The sequence below is a fragment of the Fukomys damarensis genome, unplaced genomic scaffold, assembly GCF_012274545.1.
Source record: "Fukomys damarensis isolate Sample0158 unplaced genomic scaffold, DMR_v1.0_HiC HiC_scaffold_15, whole genome shotgun sequence".
Lineage (NCBI taxonomy): Eukaryota > Metazoa > Chordata > Mammalia > Rodentia > Bathyergidae > Fukomys > Fukomys damarensis.
In genome coordinates this window covers 17,670,019-17,691,044 of record NW_022900927.1, presented here as the reverse complement: position 1 = coordinate 17,691,044, position 21,026 = coordinate 17,670,019, and the positions used below count along the sequence as shown (strand labels likewise).

The following is a 21,026-nucleotide window of genomic DNA, read 5'->3' as shown; positions in this document are numbered from 1 at the left end:
CAGGAGGCTGAGGTTGAAGGATCATGATGATTACAAGACCAAAGGCAGCTTGGGCAACTTAGTGAGACCCTATCTCAAAATTAAAAAGATGGGGATGTAGCTCCGTGGTACAGCACCTCCCTAGGTTTCATCTGTAGCAGAGTGCACACACACACACACACACGCACACGCGCGCGCACAGGATTGTCTTCCTTTTTAAGGCTGAATAATATTTCACATATGTACTTACTTTGTTTACCCATTTGTTGATGGACACTTCCACCTTTTGTCTATTATAAGTAATTATTCAAGAACATGGACGTACAAATGTGTGTTTGAATCTCTGTTTTTATTTCCTTTGGCTGTATACTCAGAAATGAGATAGCTAGATCATATGGTAATTCTAATTTTAATTTTTTTGAGGAAATGGTATATTGTTTTCTATAGTAATTGCACATTTTACATTCCTACAGTATGTTCAAAGTTTTCAATCTTTCCTCCTCCTCCTGCTCCTCCTCTCTCTTTTTCCTCTCCTCCCCCGTCTTTCTGTGTGTGTGTGTGTGTGTGTGTGTGTGTGTGTGTGGTACTGAGGATCAAACCAAGGCCTTCTGTCTGCTAGGCAAGTGCTCTACCATTAAACTACACCTTCAGCCTTACTTTGTATTTTTTTTTTGTAGTAGCTATCCTAATGGGTATGAAATTATGTCTCATTGTGATTGTGACTCAATTTTCCCTGATGATTACTGACATTGAATATTGTTACATATGCTTTTTTATGGTACCGGGGATTGAACTTGTGTCCTTGTGCTTGCGAGACAGGCAGCAGAACCACTGAGCTAAACCCTTGGCTGTATATCTTTTCGAAGAAATATCTATTCAAGGCTTATGCCCATTTTTGAGTTGGTTTTATGATTGTTGTTATGGTTGTTTTTGAGGTATAAGAATCTTTAGATATTCTAGATATTAATTCCATATGATATATCATATACAAATATTTTGTCCTGTTCCATGGGTTGCTTTTTTACTATGTTCAAAACATCATTTGATGGGGCCAGGGATTTAGCTCAGTGGTTCCACCACCTGCTTCGCAAGCGCAAGGTCCCTGGTACTAAAAAAAAAAAAAATCATTTGATGTTCAAAAGTTTTGAATTCAACTGGGTGTGGTTGTACATGCCTGTAATTCCAGTACTCAGGAAGCTGAGGTAGGAGAATTGCTGCAAGATCAAGATCAGCCTGAACTATGTAATAAAACCCTGTCTCTAAAAAGAAACAAATTTTAGGGCTAAGGATTTAGCTCAGTGGTTCTGGCGCCTACCTCACAAGCACAAAGACCCGAGTTTGATCCCAGGTACCTAAAAATAAATAAATAAATAAATAGAAACAAAATTTTTTAAAAGTTTTGATTTTGGGGTAGTCTTAATTTATCTATTTTCTAAATTTACTTTGTTTATATTGTCTAACATTCTAAGAAATGTTAAAAATCCAGTGTTATAAAACTTCCCTTATATGTTTTATTCTAAGAGTTTTACAGTTTTAGGTTTTATATTCAGATCATGGATCCATTTTGGTCATTTTTTACATGTGGGGCAAGATAAGGGTCCAACATTTTTTTTGCATAGTATCCCAGTACCATTTGTTGAAAAAGACTGTTCTTTATTCCATTGAATGGTCCTGGCACCCTTGTTGAAGCTTATTTGACCATATATTTGACTTATTTCTGGACTTTCTATTCTATTCCATTTGTCTTTGTCTTTTTTTTTAGACAGGGTCTTTCTGTGTTTCCTGGGCAGGCTTGCCATCTTCCTGCCTTAGCCTTCCAAGTAGCTGATACTACAGCTGTGCACCAGTGTATCAGCACAACTGGCAATATGTTTTATTTTCATGCCTATACCATGCCATACTGGTTGTTTTTTGCGGGGTGAGGGGTGGGATGGTGTTTGAGATAGGCTCTCACTGTGTAGTACAGGTTGACTTTGACCTTGGTATTAAAGCTCATTCTGTCTCTGAACTTGTGATAGTTCTTCCTCAGCCTTTCAAATGCTGGAATTATAGGTGTGTATCATCATGCCTGGCTAACATAGCTTTTTTGGGCCATACTGGGGATTGAACCTAGAGCCTTCACCATGAGCTACAGCCCCCTCCCTTTTCTTTTTATTTTGAGACAAGATCTCACTAAGTTGCGGAGTTACCCAGCCTGGGCTTGAATTTGCAATCCTCTTGCTTCAGCTTCCCAGAGGGCTAGGATTACGGGCATGTGCCACTGTGCCTAGATCATATTAAAAAGTGTAACTTTGTGGTACATTTCAAGTCAGAAAGCTGAGATCTTCCAACTTTGTTCATTTCCTAGCTCTCTTTGGCTGTTGAGCTCTGATATTTTGTTTGAGTAGTATCTACAGGGGTCCAGGTTTTTTCCCCAACGTGATTGATGATAGTTCATTGGTTTTACTAATGCCTGAACACCAGATTAGTTGTTACCTTAAATGGACATTCTGGGATTAGAATCTATGTTTCTCGGTTTGTAGTTTAGGTTTTTTTCTATTACTTTGCTGCACAGTGGAATTTGCCTTTCCTAAAAATAGGGTATAAGGGAAGGATTTTCACAAATACATATCAGCGTTTGTTCCTGAGAGAATATTTTTATTTTGTTTTGCTCTGGGCTTTTTTGGCATTGCTTGGGATTGAGCCCAGGGCCTTGCACAAGCTGGGAACAGACTTTGCCTTGGAACCATAACCCATCCCTCCTTAACGAACTTTTAATTCCAGCATCTCCAGTTGATTAATATTTTTTATGGTAAACACAGTTGTTAAACTAATTTAAGTACTACTGATTTTACCTGAGGACATGCTGCTTCTCATACAGATATTCTGAGATCTGTATGGTAATTGACCTTAGGATGAATCAAACACAATCAACACCATAGAGTAGAACTCTCTTCTTTGAATCATTGGTTCCAAAACCACGTTTATTTGTAATGCAGTTATGATAATGGATAATATCACCTAGCCTTATCTCTTAACTTGAAAATTAGAAATCAGGCAATGATATTTGGGTATCTGCCGTGTGGAATACAAGGCAAGGTTCTATTGAAACCCACTAAGTCTTACTCTGCTCTTGAGTATAAGATTTGTCAGTGTGAGCTGGGTATGGTGGCGCAAGCCTGTAATCCCAGCACTCGGGAGGTTGAGGCAGGAGGATCGCTGTGAGTTCGAAACCAGCCTGGGCTACATAGTGAGTTCCAGGTCATTCTCAACTACATAGTGAGACCCTGTCTCAAAGAAAACAAACAAACAAAAAAATTTTGTCACTGTGTTTTAGGATTATTTAATGACTTGATAAGTCAGCATCAATCTTTGTGTTAAAAATTTTTCATTTCTGTCTGTGAAGTAATACTTTGTGCTATTGTACAGACACTATGCTTCATGTGTCTACAGCAACCCTCTTATTATGCTTCTAGCAATAACACTGATCTTAAGACTACATGAAACACAGGGCTGGGTACGTAGCTCAGTGGCACTGCACCTGCCTGGCAAGCACAAGGTCCTGAGTTCAATCTATGGGTACTGCAAAAACAAAACAAAACAACACAACAACAACAACAACAAAATGCCTACATGAAATACATCATAAATTATAATTTTCATGATTGTACAGCTAGTCTGTAGATTCAGTCCGTCTTTAAATAGATTTTTTGGCAAATTAAAAGGAAACTGCCTTAAATTGCCTTGTTGTACAACTTAAAAGTGGAGAAATGGCTCTTTAGAAGAATGCTTAATTTTTACAATCAAACGTTTTATTGGTAGAAAAGAATTTAGGATGTGAAATACAAGAATCTCAGTAACTAGTGGTGAATGATATAAGAACCAGTGCTTTCTCACTTAAAACTGAGTAGACCTGGGTGTGTAAGTGCATACCTGTAGTCCCCGCTACTTGGGAGGCAGGAGAATCTCTTGAGGACAGGATTTTGAGACTTATCTGGACAACATAGTGAGACCTCATCTCAAAAAAACAAAAATAAACAGCTCTTACCATTGTTCACTAATTACTTTTTTGTCTCTCAGATATCCCAATGTCTGTGGGTATCATCGATCCTAGGGCTAATCCAACCCAGCTAAACACAGTGGAGTTCCTGTGGGACCCTGCGAAGAGGACATCTGTGTTTATTCAGGTATGGCGCTGTGGAGGGGACCCAGTTATGAAAGGTGTCCATCAAGACCAGCTAGTTTCTTAAAGGATCAGTTGTTGTACATTTGAAATCTTTTAAAAAAATTTTGATGCTGGCGATTGAGCCCAGGGCTGCATACATGCTACACACACATTCACTACCACTGAGATGCACATCTCACCTGCAGATCTGACATCTTTTCAGGTTCTAACCTATCAAGTCCAGAGTCCTCAATGTGTGCCTGTGCCCTGGGGAGTTTTGAATTGCTTTTCTAATGACTTCGATTTATTTATTTATATCTCTCCAAAATGATTATAATTCTTTGTACCACAGCCTACCTAACAATTACGTAGCGTGTAAATTGTTGTAATTTTTCACTGTTGTCCATAGTATTTTGAACATCTATGTACTTTTTTTTTTGGTACTGAGATTGAACCCAGTGCCTTCATACCGTATACTTAAATTTTGATTTATGTCAGGTGTGATGATGCACACCTATGATTCTCACACATGGGAGGCTGAGGCAGGAGGATCATCTTGAGTTCAAGGGCAGCCTGAACTACATAGAAAGACCCTGTCTCAAAACAAAACAAAAAATTGATTTGCACGTCTGATTATATCCTTTGGGTAGATTGTTCAAAAATCTATTTATAATAATAATAATTAATAGTTCACCAAGTACTTAATGTGTTAAGTAAACACTTTGTATATATGTGATTTTAAGACTTATGAGGCTTAGAGAGACCAAGTAATTTACCCAGGCTAGTAAAGTGATCAACCAAACAAAGCTCCACTGTTAAGACTCACCAGTCTTAAGGTTGGGGTGTGGTTCAGAGCACTTGTCCAGTATGCATGTTTCCCGGGACTCAATCCCCAGCACGACAAAGGAAAAAACAAAAAAAGATTCACCAGTCTTATACTTTATGCAAAAGTCAAGCAAATCTTTCCCCTCCTATTTCTATAAGCCTTCCTATTTACTACTTTCCCTGTATGGATTATGCTTCCTCTTTGTAAAATTACCATAGGCCAGGCATGGTGGCACACGCCTGTAATCTCAGCACTCAGGCTGAGGCAGGAAGATCACTGTAGGTTCGAGGTGGGCCTGGGCTACATAGTGAGGTCAAGACCAATCTGAACTACATAATGAGACCCTGTCAAAAAACAAAACCCAAACTTTACTAACTGAGTGTGTGTGTGTGTGTGTGTGTGTGTGTGTGTGTGTGTGTGTGTGATATGCTGGGTATCAAACTAACTGAGTGTGTGTGTGTGTGTGTGTGTGTGTGTGTGTGTGTGATGCTGGGTATCAAACCCAGAGCTTTGAGCATGCTAGACATTGAGATACATCACCAGCCCCTCAGTAGCTTTTTATAACACTAGATCTGTGCGTTCACTTTGTATTTGTAAGTCATTTAAACTTTTTTCACTTCCTCCGTTAGAATTTAAGTTCTTCAAGTTCAAAAAGGGGAAGTTTTTTTTAATAGGTATTCATAAATACCTCTTAAAGGTTCTGCTGTAGTAGTTGCTCACAAATAATGCTCACTGACTTGGCTAGCTAGTAGTACTCAGTGTTATACTCTTTCAGGTTCACTGTATTAGCACAGAGTTTACTATGAGGAAACATGGTGGAGAAAAGGGTGTGCCATTCCGAGTACAAATAGATACCTTCAAAGAGAACGAAAACGGGGAGTATACTGAGCACTTACATTCAGCCAGCTGCCAGATCAAAGTCTTCAAGGTATTCGTGAACAGTGTGTGGGCCTTTGGTCTCTTCTTCCTTATCTTTCTGTGTTAACATGGGTTGCCCAGTGAGAAAGTCATCTTGTCTTTTTTGTAAAAGCTATGCAAACTTACTCTAAGCTAGAGCTTTCAAGTAATCACTAAGATAACTGGTAAAGTAATTTATAAGGGGGGGTGTCTCGAGTATGGGAACTGGGAAAGGGGAAAAATGTATTATTTGTCCTTGAAGCCTGTTGAAGTTACAGTCTCAAAAAAATTATAATGTGTTTGACTGTTTTGATTACATTCATTCTTGATATTCTTCCTGTATTTTGATCTTTTTTTTTTTATGGTACTGAGGATCTAACTCAGAACCTTGTGCTTGCAAGGTAGGCACGCGGTGCCATTGAGGTAAATCCCTGGCCCTTGATCTTTATTTTTAACACAGATAAATCCGTTTTTTAATTTTTATTTTTTGGTGCTGGGGATCAAACCCAGGGCATTGTGCATTCTAAGAAAATACTACCACTAATCTGTTCCCAGGTCCCAGTAAATATATTCTCCTTGGAAGATATAGAATAATATAAAAGTATCCAGAATACAACACTGAAAATCCCCTGTGAACTTTCTTACTGTGATTCCCCAACCCGCCCCCAGAGAGGGCCACTTTCATCCTTCTGCTTCCTCAATATGCTTTACACATGTCCATGCATCGGTGTGTACATTTTTCCTTTCTTTAAAACATAAATGAGATTAGACTATATAAATTATTTTAAGACTTTCAGTTTTGATTTTTTTTCATTTAGCTATGTGCTTTAGAAATCTTTCCATTTGTCTTATTCAGTTGCAGCAGTCATTTGAATTTAATATCTTCAGCCTTAGATGGGGTGATGGATTTTGTCTGTACATCATTGTGCATTCATGTTTATTTTATATATGAATATTTAAGTTTAAAATTAATATTGTTGGAAAGCTGGGCATGATGGTGCATGCCTGTGATCGCAGCACTCAGGAGTATGAGGCAGGAAGATCGCTGTGAGTTCGAGACCAGCCTGGGCTACATAGTGAGTTCCAGGTCAGTCTCAACTACATAGTGAGACCCTGTCTCAAAAAAACCAAAAAAAAAAAAAAAAAAATTAATATTGTTGGATCAAAGGGTGAAGTTTAAAACAAAGTATTTTTCTTTTCAGCCCAAAGGTGCAGACAGAAAGCAAAAAACAGATAGAGAGAAAATGGAGAAAAGAACGCCTCATGAAAAGGAGAAATATCAACCTTCCTATGAGACAACCATACTCACAGAGGTAAAATTTTAGTCCATAATTTTGGTGACAGTTTCAGTGTTGTTGTTGTTGTTGTGCTAGGAATTCAACCCAGGGCCTTGTGCATACGAGGCAAATGCTCTACCACTGAATTATACTCCAGACCCCAGTTTTTCACCCTTAAAAGAAAAATCCATCACTTCAAGCCTGTTCTAAATTTACTTTTGAGCCTATTTTCTTTTGCTTATGGAAATTTCTGAGTAAGATTTACTAATCAAATCAAAATGTGCTGTTTGTATAACAGTATTTAGTGGAATACTAGGATGAAAGTGCTTTTTATCTGCATTATCCTTTGTTTTTAGTGTTCTCCATGGCCCGAGATCACATATGTCAATTCCCCATCACCTGGTTTCAACAGCTCCCATAGCAGTTTTTCTCTTGGGGAAGGGTAAGTCTGAGAAGTGATACTGGCTCGTGTTTGTACCAAATATGTCCTCTTTCATTATATCTCCATAAACAAGATCTTTCTCAATCAATAAGTACTTCTATCTGGTCAGTCTTTGAATTTTTATATTGACTGAGATTTGGATTATCTTCAAAGAATACTGACACTGTTATATAGTTGTTTCTCCTCCTCTCTCTCCTTGTCCTTGAAGTATCACTGGACATCAGAGCATTTATGGCCAGTTTTTAGTGATCGAGAAACATTATCTGGGTTATTTCACTTCCTGATCATACTTGAATCAGGCAGTGGTCATCTGGAATGGGAAGCATAGTTTTATAAATGCTAAAATCTGTTCTGTTACTTCTAAAGAATGCTCCTAACATGTAATTATTATGGATCTTGAATGTTGAAGAGGATGGCTGAAATAAAATTTTAGAATTATCTATGGGATGCATTCAATCTTACCTTAATATCTTTTACTATCAGAGGTAATTGAACGTTGGTATAAATGCCTACCTTAGTTTTAACAAAGCTCTCATATGGTCCTCACATTTAGCATATGTTCCATAGAACCATATTAAAATCTGGAGACAGCCTACTAAATGTGTAGGCATATTATTCGGTTGTATTTGTTGTTGGATTTATTTAAGCTCTATATTTGACCTGCTTTTTTTCTATATCATTTTTTATGAGTGCAAACTGGCTATCCAGATTAATGGGTTTCTTTTTGGCAGATTTGTACATGCACATGACATACTTTGGTCATTCCTACATCCCTTCCTACTCTTGGCCTCCTCTCTCCCCAGCTTCACTTTTTGGGGGGTTTCAAAGTCTACAATCTCAAAGAATTTAATTACTGGGGGCTGGGGATTTAACTGCACCTGCCTCGCAAGTTTAAGGTCCTGAGTTCAATCCCCAGTACAAAAAAACTTAACCGATTTTCCTTGTTTAACCACCCAGCTGTTTTATGACTATTCAGAGTTAAGCCTGACACATGCTGTTTGGACTGCAACCCGCTGCTCCAATTTATGACCTGTCTGTTTTGGGGGTTTTTTTTGGTGCAATTCTGTACATCTTGGGCTGGGCATTTAGCCCAGTGGTTCCACTGCCTGCCTCGCAAGCACAAGGTCCCGAGTTTGATCCCCAGTACCAAAAAACAAACAAATAAACAAACATACAGTTCTGTACATTTTGTTTAGTGAAATTCAAGCCACAATGTCTTTTTTTTGTTGTTCAATAACCTTGTTTATATAGTACTGTAATTTTAGCTGATTGTACTGTAGTTTTGCATTCTGTTATTATGGTACCGTGTCTAAGAGTTAAGCAAATAAAAGCAAAGTCATCAAGTTGGAGTTTCCTTTGACCATCTCTTTGTTTGGAATATTGAACATGCTATATACAAGTACTCATTTAGCAACCAATGCATTCAGTGACCTAGCAGCAGGAGCAGAACTCAGTTCTGTCAACTCAGTTCAGTTAAAGGAAGAAAAGAAGAACATCTGTAGTATAACAATTGAGAATATTCAGAATGTAACACTTAAGAATAGCTGTACAGGGAATGCATGTTACTAAGGCTCTGAGATAAATTTATTACTGTGTTTTAATACCAAATTTTAATTTTGCAGCTAAAGCTAAAAAAAGAATAATTTTGTGTTTGTTTGTTTGAGATAGAGGCTCTCTGTGTTGCCCAGGCTGGCCTTAAACTCCTGGGTTCAAGAGATCCTCTTGCATCAACCTTCCTAGTAGCTGGAACTTCAAGGCTGTGCTAGTGCACCTGGCTAAAAAGAGTTCTCTTTCTTTTTTTTTTTGGTACTGGGGATCGAACTCAGGACCTTGCACTTGCAAGGTGGGCGGCAGCACCACTGAGCTACATCCTTGGCCCAAAAGAGAAAGAAAAAATTATCTAAAAGGATAATACCGTCTACTTATGGGCGATTTTAAAATATATAGTCGGAGGGCTCTGTTTAAAATTTTTTCTCTTCTTTTTGTCTTGTACCCCATTATTAGGCTCAATTTTTTTCTCCCGTTAGGGAAGTAAACATTAGGGAAGAGGGATTATGCATACACAAATGAAAGTACAAGGGTGTAGAGATAGTACTTGCATCACAAATTAGTGCCAATTTTTGAAGCTGCTTTAAAAGTAATTGTTTTCTGAGCCAGGTGTGATGGCGCATGCCTGTAATTCCATTACTTGGGAGGCTGAGGCAGGAGTATTGCTATGAGTTTAAGGCCAGCCTGGACCACATAGTGAATTCAGGGCCAGCCTGAACTACAAAGGAAGAACTTGCCTAAAAAAAAAAAAAATTGTTTTCAGCAGGGTGTGGTAGTACATGTGTGAAATCTCAGCATATTGGGAAGCTGAATCAGGAGGTTATAAGTTTGAGCCCAGCCTGGGCAATTTCTACCAACTTAGTGAGACGTCTCAAAAATAAAAGGATCAGGTCTATATAATCAATAACCACTAATAAAAAAAGTGGGGAAAAACAGGCTGTACATATAGTTCAGCATAAATTCTTTGAGCTCAATTCTTGCTAAAACCAACAAAAAGCATTTAGCACTCATTAAATTTTCTTCCAAAATTTTCCTGTATATATACTGTACATATTTATATATTTAATATAATAGTAAACTAGTAGTACTTATACATTTTGATTATCTTTCATTCTAATAGATTTTTTGCCTTTTGTTTTGTGGTGCCAGGAGTTTAACCCAGTGTCCCGCACATGGTGTACCATTGAGCTACATGCTCAGCCTCTTGCAGATATTCTCTGTGCTATAATTTATCTCCTTACTTTCAACTTACTCAACTTTTGATATTTTTCTTAGTTTTCTCAGTAATATAAAAGTATCGCAAATGACATCGTTTCTCCTCCTTACCCAGAGTCTTTAGTTTACATTACTAATACATAACTGAAGTATTGGGTCAAAGAATAAAAATGTTTTATGAGTGAACACATTCTTTTAGATCTCTGGCTTAAGACTTATTGTGAAGATGATGAATGAGATAATGAGCCCTCATACGTGTATGAACTCACCCTTTCATTTTAAATGTTTCTTTAGAAATGGTTCACCTAACCACCAGCCAGAGCCGCCCCCTCCAGTCACAGATGTAAGTCTAAAGCTAAATGTCAGTTCCTTGCAATATCTAGTCATATTTTGATGACTATAGAAATGTCCAACTTTTAGTGAATATGAATAATTCATTCACAAAGCAGGCATTTATTGCATTTTTACTCTGAACCAGATACCGTGCTAGGGACTGGAGATAAGAAGTATTTAATACAAGATTTGCGGATAGGTTTGTTTTTTTTGTTTTGTTTTGTTTTGAGATGGGATCTCACTGTTGTCCAGTTTGATCTAGAACTTGTAGGCTTAAGTGCTTCTCCCACCCCAGCTTCCTGAGTAGCTATGAATTTGAGTTGTTTACAATCAAGAGGAAATGACAGGGAGAGAATAAGGATAGAACCCTGTGGATATCTCCCATGGTTAGAGACAGAGAATAATGTGGTACAGTGTAAACAATTTCCAAACAAACTAGGCTATTCTGTGTGTGTGTGTGTGTGTGTGTGTGTGTGTGTGTGTGTGAGAGTGTGGGTGCTTAGCTATTTGTTACCTGATAAGGTAATAGATTAATCTATTAAATTACCAGAAAAAAATTTTTTTTGTTTTCAGAACCTCTTGCCAACAACTACACCTCAAGAAGCTCAGCAGTGGTTGCATCGAAACCGTTTTTCTACATTCACAAGGCTTTTCACCAACTTTTCAGGTTAAATCTGCTTTTCCTTTTGTTTCACCCCAGCAGAGGATGTTCTTTTGTATTCTAGAGCTTCCTGATATTCATGTGGTGGGGTATGTGTGTATTTGTTTAACACACACACACACACACACACACACACACACACACACACACAGAAAGAGAGGGAGCGGGAGAGAGAGACAGAGGTCTTGATGGATTCTTTTTTATTTTGAAAAAAGTTAAAGTTTATTAATAATATTTAACATCACATAGTTAATTCAACTAGTATCTTAGTGGATTTTTTTTATGATAAATGAATTCCATAAACTCCTTCAAACTTTTTTACCAACTGCAACAGTGCTGCTGTGAGTTCTTAAGAAGAAATATGTCTTTGTTTTAACTCCTTTAATTCTAGAATAGGTATTTATAATACTTTTTTTTTTTGGTACCAGGGATCGAACTCAGGACCTTGTGAGGCTTGCAAGGCAGGTGCAGTGCCACTGAGTTAAATCTCCGGCCATCATAGAATAATTCTTAAGATGTATATTTAATACAATATTTTATCGGGGAGCATTTGCAGACAGTCTGAGATTTTTCCCTTGCTATTACTATATTGTGTTTTATTTACATAATCCACTTTTCTTTTCTTTTTTATTCTGTGTTCTAGCAATGGTAGGAATACCTAAATGGAGAAGGCATATTTCCCATTCACAGAGCTCATTCATCATATAGTGTTTAAAAAAAATGAAGCAAAATAAAACCCTAGTAGATAAGTGTTCCACCAGAAGTGTGTACAAAGTGAGATGTTCAGTAGAGGGCTTGGTAAGCTGTTTAGGGAAAACGTGTGATATGAGGTAAAACTTGAGGGATGACGAGAAGAGGCATTGGTCAGATAGTGGAAAGAGATTTCAGGTGGGAAGAACAACTTGAGCAGTCAGCAGCATCAGAATGGTGAAAGAGCATGGTTAGGTGCAGAAGTTAATTGGATGAAAATTGGGATAGAAGAGGAGGCAGGAACCAGGCCATCAAGGGCCTTGCACCATGCAAAAGATTGTGGACTGTAATATACTGGTGATGAGGTGTCCTTGTAACAGAGGCTATTTTAACAAAGAGTCCTTGCCTTTATCACCTATTTTCTTATTTTATTCCAGGGGCAGATTTATTAAAACTAACTAGAGATGATGTGATCCAAATCTGTGGTCCTGCAGATGGAATCAGACTTTTTAATGCTTTAAAAGGCCGGTATGTAATTAGTGTTAAAATATCAATGAGGTTGGATGTCAAGTGGATTTGGATTCAGGTTTTCTTCACAGTACTCTGCATAGCAAGTTTATGTACCAAATATAAACAGATGAAAAATACGATTTCATATATTTATCACAAAAAATTCCCCATGATATCTCATTTTCACTTCCAGGTAGTTTCTTCATTCAGTAAATGCTCTTCATCCTTATCGTGAGCCAGGTACTTTTGTAGGCCATATAAAATTATTGATGAACAAAACAGACAAGTTGTTAAGGAATTAACTTTCTAATAGGATGATAGATAAAAATGATAAGTATTTTGGACAATGATAATGGCTTTGAAGGAAACAATCTAAAAAACAGGATTGTGGGCTATAGAGTACCTGAAATATGGTCAAGAGAGTGCCATCTCAGCTGGGTATGGTGGCACATTCCTGATATCCTCACTACTCAAGAAGCTTGGGCAGGAGGATTGCAAGTTTGAGGCCAGTGTAGGCAATTTAGTGAGGCTCTTTTATTGAAACAAAACCATGGTGCATTTCAGACATACATAATAATAAAATTCATCATAGGGAATTGGTACTTGTACGTGATATATCTTGCTTCTGTTTTTCCCTGCTGTCCTTTAGCTATAAATGTCTGAAGCCTGTCCTTCTTTATGACAGAGTAGTACTCCATTGTTTAGAAAGACCATTTCTTCTTTATCCATTCATTGGTTGATGGGCATTTGTGCTGTTTCCAAGATTTAGCTATTGAAAACTGTGCCACTATGAACATGAATATATGCATATCTCACTGTGGTAGGATGCTTTTAATTCTTTTGGGAAGATACCAAGAAGGAAAATGGCTAGAGCCAATGGAACTTCTAGTTTTAGTATATTAGGGACTCTCCACACTGATTTCCACAGTGCTTGCACCAAAATACACTCCCACCAACAGTGAAGATGGGTTCCTTTTTCCCCACAGCTCCACTAGCATTTGTTATTGCTTGATTTCTTCATAGCAGCCATTCTTTCTGGAGTGAGATGGAATCTCACTGTTTTCATTTGCATCACTCAAACGACTAGTGATGTTGAACATTTTTTCATATATTTATTGGCCATTTCTACTTCATCTGAGAAGTGTCTATTTCAGATGCACATTTTTAGATTGGTTCTGTAGATTTCGGGGGTCTGATGTTTTTGTGTTCTTTATATATTCTAGGTATTAGTCTATTGTCTGAGGAATAGCTGGCAAAAGATTTTCCCCACTCTGTGGGTTGTCTCTTCACTCTGTTGGGGTTTCTTTCTTTCTTTTTTTTTTTTTTTTTTTTTTTTTTTTTTTTGGTACTGGGGATCAAACTCAGGACCTTGCACATGTGAGGCAGGTGGTGGAACCACTGAGCTAAATCCCCAGCCCTGTTGGGCTTTCTTTTGCTGTGCAAAGCATTTTAATAAGATGAAATCACTGTTGTCGATTCTTTGTGATATTTCTTGTGCTATCAGGGTTTTGTTTGCCTACACCAGTGTCTTCAAGAGTTCTACCTATTCTATCATCCACCAGATTTAATGTTTCTGCTCTACTATTTAGATATTTGATCCATTTTGATTGTGTTTAGTGCCTGGTGAAAGATATGGGTCTAGTTTTAATCTTCAGCATATGGAAATCCAGTTTTTCCAGTACCATTTATTAAAGAAGTTATGTTTCTTCTAGTGAAGGTGTTTGGCTTTTTTTGTCAAAGATAAGGTAGCTGAGCATGTTTCTGCATCTTCTAATCTGTTCCATTGATCCTTGAGTCTGTTTTTTTGCCAATACCATGAGCTTTGTAGTATAATTTCAAATTAGGGGTTGTGATGCCCCCTGCCTTGCCTTTGTTGCCCAGAATTGCCTTTGCTATTCTAGGTATTTTATGGTTCCAAATGAATTTTTAGATTGTGTTCTCTAGTTCTGTGAAATATGCTGCTGGAATTTCAATCGGAATTGCACTGAATCCATATAGCAGTTTTGGAAGTTTGGCCATTTTCACTGTATGGGTTCTTCCTTCCCAAGAACAAGGGATGGACTTTCCTTTATAGATGATTTATTTCTTTTGTCTAACAGCTTTTTTTTTTTCAATACTGGGGATCAAACTTGGGTCCTTGTGCTTGCGAGGCAGGTGGCAGCACCACTGAGCTAAATCCCTGGCCCTGTCTAACAGCTTTTTAATATTCTGTTCTTGTGTTGAATTTCTGGAATCTTGACTATTATATGTGTTGGGAAAGATTTCTTTTATATTTTTGATTTATTGGAGTCCTATGTGCCTCTCTTATCTGTATATCTAATTCTTTTTCCTGTTTGGGAAGTTTCTGCCATCACTTCTGTGAACAGGTTTTTTATATCATCTGTGGTAGCTCCTACATTTTTTATTGACTGAGAATCTTATGTTATTCTTTTTTTCATTCTCTAACAGCTGTTGGATTGATTTTTTTTTTTTTTGTGGTCCTTTGCAATTTTTAAGAGATCTTTCTTTTCATGATCATTAACTGCAATCCTGTCTTCTCTATCTGGTATTCTGTCCTCACATTGGCTCATTCTGCTGTATATACTTTCAATGGAATTTTTAATCTCTGGATATCTGTTTGAATCAGTTTCATGGATTCCATTTCTTTTCTATGCTGGGTGTTCATGGTTTCCGTCATTTTCCTAAGTGCCTGTATTTTTTTTTTAAATCTGTATTTGCTCTAGAGTCACTAATCATGTCTTACTATGGTCACCACCATCTCTGTAGTTATCTCAGAAACTATTTCTGATTTGATTTTTTTCTAGGGCCTCATTAATCTACTTTGTTATTTACTTACACTGTTACCACTTTAAAGAGTCTAGGTGGGTGGTCTTTGGATTGTTCCACCTCTTTGGTGAGCTAAAGTTTGGAGTTGCCTCTTGCTTACATGTCTTCTCATTTTTTAAAAAAAATTAATTCCTGGATTCATGCTTGTAAATTGGGTATGGCAAGTAGCTTTATGGCTAGTATTTAGAACCCTTGGGAAATGACTACTTCTCAGAGATGTCTTCTAGGTATTTCTGGCTTTTCAGTTTTCAGTCTATTGCAAGATCCTACCTCTTCAGTTTATTTGGGATGAGAAGTTCCTGAGTATTTGGCCTCATCCCTGGTTCTTTGGCACTGGCCTATATATAGTATTGTTTATGACCTTAGATAATCTCAATTCTGTTATACCAGGAAGAACAACTGATTAGAACCATTATGTCACCTTGGCTAAAGTGCTACGATCAGCAATAACAGTAGCATCAAACAAAGCCTAGAAAATGACAAACTGTGGTAACTTGATTTGCCATCTTTATCCATATGAACTAGATTTGTGGTTATATAACAAAATCTATAACAATATTGTATATAGTAAATATACCCTCAGTATAGTGACTTTACTCCCAGGGAAGAAAATTTAAAAGGGGTTACAGGGAGAAATAGAGAAATAGAAGAGGCAGAGATTAGAAGGCTGGAGGACAAAGGAGGATTATGCACACTTTTGGAAAGTGGTGAAGACAGGAGGGAAAGATGGAAGAAATAAAAACAGGAAGTGAACAGAACAACAAAAACTAAAAACAATGTTCACAGTTTTATAAAAACAGGATCAAACAATCAAGAAAAAAGAAAAATGATCAGAAGTTCAAGGCCAGCTTGGGCTGTTTAACAAGACTGTCTCAAAATAAATAGGTCTGTGGATGCAGCTCACTGGTCAGAGTCCTCATGTGCAGTGGGAGAGTCTGAGTTTAATCCAAAGTATTGCAAAAAAAAAAAAAAATCACCTTTTTAAGTAAAAAGTTTATCTTGACATAGGCCCATAAAACAGTGATTTACACATTTTTAATATTTCTAACTTTTTTTTCCTGGTACTGGGGATGGAACTCAGAACCTTGCACTTGCCAGGCAGGCATGGTGCCATTGAGCTACATCCCCGGACCCCAAGACTTCTAAGTTTTATACCCAAGGTCATGAACCTATATTCCTACAGGGGCAACACAGGTAATGAAAAGGAATGATAGTCCAAGTCTAGGATGTAGTGAAGAATATACATACAGTGTAAAGAAAACAGGATTTTTTCATGTAAGAGTGAGGACCCTGGATTGCTAGATCTGCATTTTCAAGAAAAGTCAAAATTCAGAGGTTAATATGGATGCTTCCTATTGGAACTAAGATAACTTAAACAAATAATACCACTAATAAAATGTAGCAAATGTATTACATTTGACCCCTGAGCTGCCAATTTTCAACCCCTGCCCAAACTATTAACATAGAAAAATGAGCTCTCTCTTAAATTATGCTTACTTTATGAAATATAAGACTATCAGCCCTTTTCTTCCCTTCTCAGGATGGTGCGTCCAAGGTTAACCATTTACGTCTGTCAGGAATCATTGCATTTGAGGGAGCAGCAGCAGCAGCAGCAGCAGCAGCAACAGCAACCGCAACAGAAGCATGAGGAGGGAGACTCAAATGGTACTTTCTTCGGTATGTTGTCCTGGGCACACTAGGGCAAATATGAAGGTGAAGAGATGACTTACAAGCATGTGTGACGGGAATTTATCAAGCAAGATTCAGCAGGTGCTAGAAGTAATAGTAATGGCTTACATTTCCTGAGCTCTTAATACATAACAGGAGCGATTCTCAACAGTTTTTACACACTTTCATGTTTACTACTAATAATCTCTTTGCTGTACATTTTATTGTACATTTTCCCCAACATTTAGACGAGGGAAATGAGACTTAGGGATATTAAATAGTTGAGCTGGGATGTGCAGCCAGGCAATATGATTGTTTTGTTTGTTTGTTTCTGTTTTTCAAGACAGGTCTCGTTATATATTTTGAGCTGGTTTTGAACTAGTGGCAAATCCTTCTTCCTCAGTCTCCCAAATGCTGGGATTACGGGGATGTGCCACCACACCTGGTAACAGGCAGAGTGTGATTTTTTTAAGTCCTTCAGAAAAGTGAGCATTCCTAGTAATCAAATTGCCTGTAAAAACAGAGAACTTTTAGCCTTGTGTGATGATACAAGCCTCTAAGCCCAGCACTCAGGAAATGAGACAGGGAAATCTAAAGTTCAAGCCCATCCTGGGCAATTTAGCTACATAGTGAGGCCCTGTTTCAAAAGGAAAAAAAAAAAAAAGGACCGGGGATATAGCTCAGTGTGAAGGCCCTGGGTTCAATCCTCAGTACTCCCACTCCTACCCAAACAAATAAAAAGCACAGAACTTTTGTACTGACTGCTGCGTTCTTCCTGTTGCAGTGTACCATGCCATCTACCTAGAAGAACTGACAGCTGTTGAGTTGACAGAAAAAATAGCTCAGCTTTTCAGCATTTCTCCCCGCCAGATCAGCCAAATTTACAAGCAGGGGCCAACAGGAATCCATGTGCTCATCAGCGATGAGGTTGGTTTGGTTTCTTTCTTTTTTTTCTTTTTTTTTTGGTACCGGGGATCTAACTCAGGATCTTGTGCTTGCCAGGCAGGCGCAGTGCTACTGAGCTACATCCCAGCCCTGAGGCTGGTTTTTTTTAGTACAGTTGAATTATGAGATGACAGTGATTTGTCATGTCATACAGCAAGAGCAAGGTCAGTTCTACTGGGGTCGGGGTCTGTTTTCTAGACTAAACTTTCTTTTTTTTTAATTTAAATTTGTTGTTTGTAAGAGACAGAGTCTCACTGTGTTGTCCAGATTGGCCCTTGAACTCCTGGGCTAAATGATGCTCTTGCTTTAGCCTATAGCTAAGTAGCTAAGACTATAGGTATGTGCTGCTGTGCCTTGCTCAGACTTTTTCCTTGCATTCTCTTAAACTAATTTTTAAAAATTGATATGTATCACTTTGTAAAATTTTAGACTGACCTAAAATTTTTGTTTTAAGTGTAAGCAGTTACAAAAGAATTCCCATTTGGATACAGATCTTTTGTAGATGGGAAGGGGAACACTTATCACATACCACCTCCCCATGATGAATGTAATCATTATGTACTGCAAATATTTACTAATAAAAGTAAAAATCGAAAAATAACAGATTTCCCATGGCAGGGAGGTGATTGTAAAAGGTGTTGTTTTGGGGCCAGGGATTTAGCTCAATGGTTCTGTTGCCTGCCTCGAAAGTGCAAGGTCCCGAGTCTGATCACTGGTACAAAAAAACCAAAAATAAAAAAAGATGTTGTTCTTGTTGAGTGTGGTGGTATGTGCCTATAATCCCAGCACTCAGGAGGCTGAGGCAGGAGGGTCGCTACAAGTTTGAGGCCAATCTGAACTACAAAACAAAAACAACAAAAGTTTTCATTCTTGGGCACATATATAACATTTAAAAATGAAAACTTTACGTTACTATTCTAATTGTGTTGCCTGCAACCTAAATATGGATGTGACCCCCCTCTCCCAGTACTAGGGATCGAAATTATGAGTGATTTAGTGTAAGCATCATCTATTTGTAAAATGTTACTCTGCCTTTATTTATGAATTAGAAGTTTTGTATTATTCCTGTTTCTTACAACTCATATTTCCATTCACTTTTCCCATCGACTTTTGTTTTATAACATTTTTATGCTTGAACATCTATTATTGATTGTCCCACCATATTCCTTTGAAACAAAACTGTTTCTGCCAAAATGTTTTTCTCAATAGAAGTTGAAAATCACTTCATTTGACTAGACTTATCATCATAATTATAAAACTGATTAAAAAACCAAAGTGGTTACTGAAAGTCAAAAACAGGGGCTAGGATATAGCTCAGTGGTAGAGCATGTGCTGAGCATGTTGTACAAGACTCTGAGTTCAAAGTCCAGTAGCCTAGAAGAGAAAAAGAAAACAACTTATTAAACAGAAGTGATCGTGCATGTCTATTATTCCCACCAATTGGAGAGGTGGAGGCAGAATAGCATGTTTGAGACCAGCTTGGGCAATAAGCAAGACTCTGTCTCAAAATAAAATGAAAAGTTCTGGAGACGTAGCTCAGTGGTGGAGTGCCTCACACACATGAGACCCTGGGTTCATTCAGTCCCTGATACTGCCAAAAAAATACTGCCTATTAATTGCCAAAATGACACAGAGTTCAGCATAAATTTCATCCTGTTTTTCCTTCTAGATATAAGTGCTATGGAGCCTGATTCACCTAAATTGATAGATGGATGGAATCTTTAAGTATAACAAGACCACTGGACTTTTTTGAACATCCGAGTTACATGTTTAAAATTACATAATGATGTTACCAAAAATTATTTTGAGTCATCTATCCCTTGACAGTATGTGATTAGGTCACTCTTCAATTTTGGTGACTCATAGGAGGGTTAGAGACCCTGTTATTATAGTTTACCTTTGTAGTTCCACGTTTGCACTCTGAGGCTCTTATACCCTAGGTGGGATACCTCACTAGGATTTAAGAAAGATGAAAGTTATGCTTTTGTAAAATAGGAGATGGAGACTTGGGAAGGGAAAATAGGGAAGACAAACTAAGGAGGTTTTTTTTTCTTTTTGGTTTTGGTTTTTTGAGATAGGGTCTCACTCTGTAGTTGAGACTATGTAGCCCGGGCTAGTCTCAAATTCACAGCAATCCTCCTGCCTCAGCCTTTTGGGTGCTGGGATTACAGGCGTGCGCCACCACACCTGGCTACTAAGGAGTTTTTAGTAAGGAATACATGGTATAGGGAAGTTGAAGACCTAGAATTCAGTTCTTCCATATGGGAGTGTTGCTGTCTTTGTACTCCTTGGAAAGCCTTGGTATTAAGTATTATCCTGGGGGAACACATACTCCACTTTTAAGACCACTATTCTAGGTGGCTGTTTAAACTTTAAAAATCAAACATGGGGAAGAAAAACTCAAAACAGACAAATACCAAATAGGTTTGTGAAGTGTGCTTTTCAAAACTGGGAGGAAAACACTTATACAATTCTATAGAAATTCATGAAATATTCTTTCTTATTTTTTATCTGTAAAACCCCTTGTATAAACCCCTCTCGATGTGGGATAGTCCTTAACAACATAGAAATAGAAAATAGTTATATTTCACCTAAATCTAATGTCATGAAAAGCCACATGGTCAAAATAAACAAAGCAAACCAATATTTTTAATAATCATCAAATTTTCTTGTTTTTTCCAGATGATACAGAACTTTCAGGAAGAAGCCTGTTTTATTCTGGACACAATGAAAGGTAATAACACAGTAAGGTAAATAACTTTTTCCTAAGGATTTTATTTGTTTTTTGGTACCGGAGATTGAACTCAGGACCTTGCGCTTGCGAAGCAGGAGGTGGTACCACTGAGCTAAATCACCAGCTCACCAGCCCTAAAGATTTTTTTTTTTTTTTTTTTTTTTTTTTAGTGCATTGGGTACTGTGTTGGGCTCTGGGAGTGAAATAGAAATAACAGGTGTAGTCTTTGTGTTTGTGGAGCTTGCAGTGTAATAAAGGAGACAAACATAAATTAACTGGGCACATTTATGTATAAATTGACACTAGAATGCGTTATAGAAAAGAAACATGG

General features: G+C 37.7%; 1 protein-coding gene across 5 annotated transcripts in view; it reads left to right on the top strand.

Moving 5' to 3' along the window:
• Positions 1-21,026, top strand: part of Tfcp2 (transcription factor CP2) — a 62,553-nt gene that overhangs the window by 38,910 nt on the left and 2,617 nt on the right. For 3 of the 5 annotated variants that reach the window (XM_010628549.3, XM_010628548.3, XM_019208084.2), the window contains 10 exons: positions 4,039-4,145; positions 5,725-5,877; positions 7,049-7,159; positions 7,480-7,565; positions 10,623-10,671; positions 11,235-11,328; positions 12,450-12,540; positions 16,889-17,025; positions 17,801-17,943; positions 20,644-20,695. In XM_010628549.3, the coding sequence (XP_010626851.1) occupies positions 4,039-4,145; positions 5,725-5,877; positions 7,049-7,159; positions 7,480-7,565; positions 10,623-10,671; positions 11,235-11,328; positions 12,450-12,540; positions 16,889-17,025; positions 17,801-17,943; positions 20,644-20,695 (1,023 nt within the window). The remainder of the gene's footprint in view (positions 1-4,038; positions 4,146-5,724; positions 5,878-7,048; positions 7,160-7,479; positions 7,566-10,622; positions 10,672-11,234; positions 11,329-12,449; positions 12,541-16,888; positions 17,026-17,800; positions 17,944-20,643; positions 20,696-21,026) is intronic. The other 2 variants (XM_010628551.3, XM_010628550.3) reach the window with 1 other exon arrangement.